Source organism: Cornus florida, unplaced genomic scaffold, assembly GCF_030987335.1.
Source record: "Cornus florida cultivar Cherokee Brave unplaced genomic scaffold, ASM3098733v1 CherokeeBrave_3.0.0_Hap2_Chr07, whole genome shotgun sequence".
Classification (NCBI taxonomy): domain Eukaryota; kingdom Viridiplantae; phylum Streptophyta; class Magnoliopsida; order Cornales; family Cornaceae; genus Cornus; species Cornus florida.
This window is the reverse complement of record NW_026775577.1, coordinates 49527370-49531855: the sequence shown is the minus strand read 5'-3', so window position 1 is coordinate 49531855 and position 4486 is coordinate 49527370. Positions and strand designations below refer to the sequence as shown.

Below are 4486 nucleotides of genomic sequence, written 5' to 3'. Positions count from 1 at the left end.
ATTGAGTTTGGAGTCAATGTCAGAAAAATCTCTCCTGCAGTTTGCCTTAAGAGTGTGTTTGAGCTTTTTGAGTTTCTGAACAACTTGGAACATGGAGGTCCCTCTAATATAAGTGTTCCAAACTTGACTAACCGATGGGAGGAAGAGAGGGTGGTTGCTCCAGGCATTAAAAAACCTGAATGGGATGCATTTCTTATGGAGGTTGAGGTCCATAGTGAGGAGGATAGGGTTGTGGTTTGAGATTCCTGGGGTGAGGAATTTACATTCTGAGTTTGGAAATGATGAATTCCATTTGTAGTTCACAAGAGCTCTGTCCAATTTCTTAGCAATACAAGTATACCCAAAGCTTTGGTTACACCAAGTATACAAGATACCAGTGAATTTCAAATCCTCAAGCTCTGTCTGTTACAAACAATCACTGAGATCTGACATAGAGAGGGCCTCCATCTAGCAGAACCTCCAAACCTGTCATTGGTGCATGTGATAGCATTGAAATCTCCCATGATAATCCATGGCATGTGGGAGAAAAATGCTGACTGGTTGATGATATCACTCCAAAGGTATGATCTTTCATTAACCATGTTTGAAGCATAAACAAATGAGCAAAAGAAAGAAGTGTTTTCACCCAAAATGGAAATGGAGCAGTGGATAACTTGCTTGTTTGTGTGAATAATGTTAAGGCCAATTATAGAGGGGTTCCACAAAATCCAGATTCTCCCCAAAGGAGAAAAGGAATAATTGTGATCAATGGACCAATTTGGAGCTATATGATGATGAATAGCTGTCACATTATCAAGAGACACCTTTGTCTCAATTAAATAGATTAAATCCAGTTTTTTCCCAGAGATAAGCTTCTTTACCTCTAGTTGTTTAGAGGACTGGTTTAGTCCCCTTACATTCCAGGTGATAAAAGAGATCATTTAAATAGTGGAGCAAGAGAACCTCTAGGATACTTGCTGCCCTTTGTGGGGTCTGAAGATATCAACTCTGGCCTGTAACCTTTGCTTCCTCTAGCAGCTTTATTCAAGCTTCTAGCAGTCATCTTGTTCAATAGTTTAAGTGAAGGGGATGCCAATGTTGCAAGGTCTATGAGGGTAGAACAATGGTTGGGAAGCATGATTGGGTTATCAATTGGGAGAGGGGAAATGGATTGATGTTGAGGGGAGACAGCTTTGGTCATACTCCTACCCTTGCAATGTGGTAGTGAAGAATGAATGGCCAACTCGTTTAATGAAGGTAAAGAGGAACATATCTGAGATGGGATAGAGGAGGAAGGGGAGTCATTGAATGTAAGTTTCCTGATGCATAAGGGAGATAATACATGAGCTTGGATGTTTGTGGCCTGGGAATAAGGTGGTGTGGATGGTGAGTTGGCTGATTGTGAGGGGTTTGTTGTGGGTGAGGTTGGAGGTGAGGGAGATGCTGACTCTGATGAGAGTAGTTAAGGAGTGAGAATGGATTAGAAATTATAGGGCATGATGATTGCTGAATCCCAGTAGCTTTGGGGTAGAGCTTTTTACCCTTTTTCTTTTGAATTGTGATCCATTCTGTGTTTGGTGGATTATGGGCTGAAGGGTTGCCTTCAATGATGGGGCTTGTGGTACCATTTGGTGGAACGTTAGAGGTTCTCATCTGTGCTTCATGGTTGATATGGTATAAAGGACAAGATGGTTCAGTGTGGTTGAGTTTTTTGCACAGGTTACAGATCTTTGGGAGCCATTGATATTCGATACCAATGTCAAAAATGAATCCATCCATCTTGAGCTGGGTTGAAGTGAGAAGAGGTTTTGAGAGATCAACATTGATACAGATTCTTGCATATCTGAGTTTTGATCTGGCTTCTGTTGCTTGGTCTGCGTAGAGAGGGATTCCCACAGTGCTAGCAATATGGCTTAGTCCTATTGCTGTCCAATACTTTTGAGGGATGCCATAGAACTTTACCCATGTGGGAGTGAGAGGATTATTTGCAGTGGTTGAGGGGATGTATTGATCCCATTTCATCAGTGAGAATGGGTGCCCTGCAATGGTTCAAGGACCCAAGGATAACACTTTTTCAGCTTCTTCATTGGATTGAAACCTGAAAAGATAGGAGCCTTCATCCCCCAAAATTGTTTCTGTGAGGCCATGAGACTTCCAGATTTTGGTAGCAGCACTACTAACCACTTTGAATGGTAACCTTTTGTGGGTAGAAATACCTATAAGGTGGTTAGACTTCCAGAATTTCTCTCCTTCTAGAGCAACTTCTGGTGGAGGATCAATAAGGGATGGGTTGTGAGATGATGATTCAATGAACTCAAATTTCATTTTTCCAAGGTGGTTTTGGACTATATCCGTCCATTTCTTTGTCTGTTGGGCAAGAACTAGTTGATGAGATGGGATAGTGGTATTGGCAATATGGTGGGTAAGACCGGAAAGTGCAATTGGGTTGGCTAAGGTAGGGGAGTTTGTTTGGTAGCTTAAAGTAGGTTGTAGAGGTTGGATGAGGGGAGGGTTGTTGGAAAAACGTGCTAGATTTCTACCTACTATAGGTAGCTTAGCTGTAGGTATAGGTGAATGGTTCAGATCACAGGTCAAAGTGACATTTGAATTTGAATTCAAATTTGAAATTGGGTCTAGATTGGAGTTGGTGAAAGGTGGTGGTGCCGGAAAATCAATAACGGTGGTGATGGGAGGAGAAGGGGTGGAGATAGCTATACCTGTGGTGATGGAAAGCAATAAGCCCTCATTTGGCAGCAATGGAATTGTGGATTGAGGTGATGCCAGAGGATCAGTAATGATAGGAGGAGAAGGATTGGTAGAACCTGTAGTGGTGGAAGTCAAACCTGCTTGTAGCTGAAATGGGTTGCAGGACTGTAGTGGTGCATCTTTGTACATGGCAAGCTCCTTTTGAAGCTGAGAGATGGTTTGATTCCTTTCTTTTATCATTTCCAGTGCCTTCCCCAAGTTATCATCAGTCCATTCCAGCTTTTCATTTAGCCTCTCGATTTGATGCTCAGGGGAAACATATAATCTTGGATTGAAATTTTTGGGCAACTTCTGGCTAGTGGATGGGGGGATGATGGGCAGCTGCTAGCTAGTGGAAGAGGATATTTTAGTTGTTTTCCAGTGATGCTGAGGTTTGAATGCAGGCTTGGATGAAGTTGATGCAACATGGTTGGAGACCTTTTTGGTGATTAATGGAGGCCTGATTGGCTTTAAGGCTGGAGGTGGGAAATGAGCTGGTGATTTACCTTTGAATGATGGGGGTATTGGAGGTTCGAAAACCTCAATCTGAAGTGGAGCAGGTTGAGATGAGGATGGCTTTGGACTAGTATTAGGTGTGCTTACTGTATTAAATGTGTGTGTACCTTTGGGAGATGATAAATGAGCATTAATGGTGGGATGATCAGATTGGATTATGTGGGATTTAGCTGTATTTGGTGCATTGTGGATGTGAGTTGGTGGGATAAAAGGTGGTTTGAGATGGTTTGGAATGGGATTGTTTATAGAGGGTTTCAGGGATGCATTCAGTGGAGAAGACAGAGAATGTTTGAATGGAGGATTCAGTGGAGGCTTGGATGAAGGATTCAGGGGAGGTTTCAGAGGAGGTTTTATGGTTTCCTGATTAAAATTTTGGTTCATATTGACAATATGTATCACTGAGACTAGCCGCCTTTTTAATTTTTCAATAGACTATCAATGCGCTTAGGCTATTTTATTGCTTTTTAAAAATATATATATTGTCTACCACCGAACTTTTTTAGTCATACATCTTTGTCAAAACTTTTAGGCTTTGTTTGGTACGGTGGGTTTGAAGGGGAAGGATAACATTAGTTATGAGGGAAAGGGAATGGAAGGAAAGGGAAGAATAATTTTAAACCTCCGTTGCGTTTGGTTGATTAATGAAGGAAAAGAAAGGGAAGGACAATAATTATGTTTGGGAAAAGAAAGGAAAAGAAATGGAAGGGAATTATTTTTAACATATGGACTATTATACCCCTTTATATTTATATTTATATATATATATATATATATATAGTTTCATGTACTTGCCAAAAAAAAATAATAATAATAAATAAATAAATAAATAAAAATTAGGGCAAATCATTTCAGCCTCCCTAATCCTCCATCTCTATTATATATATATATATATATATATATATATAAAGTCTTTAACTTGAGGCCATAAGAAAAGAAAAATAAAAATATAGGGCAAAGCCTCCCCAATCTCGCTCCATCTCTGCAACTCCTTCTCAACACTGAACTTGGCCTCTCTCTCTCTCTCTCTCTCTCTCTCTCTCTCTACAAGAATCAGAAATTCAAAACCCATATATTTCCAGTTTATCTATCTGTTTGCAAGAATCAAAAGTTCAAACCCGTATCGATGTATCATTTCAGATTGTTCAGAAAATCCAAAACCCATATCTTTCAGTTTCCATGGCTGCTGTTCCAGTTCGGGTCGCCGTTCCAAGCTTCAATCACCGGCGGTCTCTCTCTCTCTCTGCAA

The 4486-nt window shown here is 40.6% G+C and overlaps 1 protein-coding gene across 1 annotated transcript; it reads right to left on the bottom strand.

Annotated features, from left to right (window-relative positions):
• Positions 1-1227: 1227 nt before the first annotated feature.
• Positions 1228-2001, bottom strand: LOC132316704 (uncharacterized). Its single transcript, XM_059815176.1, has one exon. It carries the CDS (start codon positions 1999-2001, stop codon positions 1228-1230), a length of 774 nt encoding a protein of 257 aa, XP_059671159.1.
• Between the last annotated feature and the right edge of the window lie 2485 nt (positions 2002-4486).

Coding starts and splice junctions, on each gene's coding strand:
- LOC132316704 (XM_059815176.1), bottom strand. CDS start 2,001: ATGAAATGGGATCAATACATCCCCTCAACCACTGCAAATAATCCTCTC.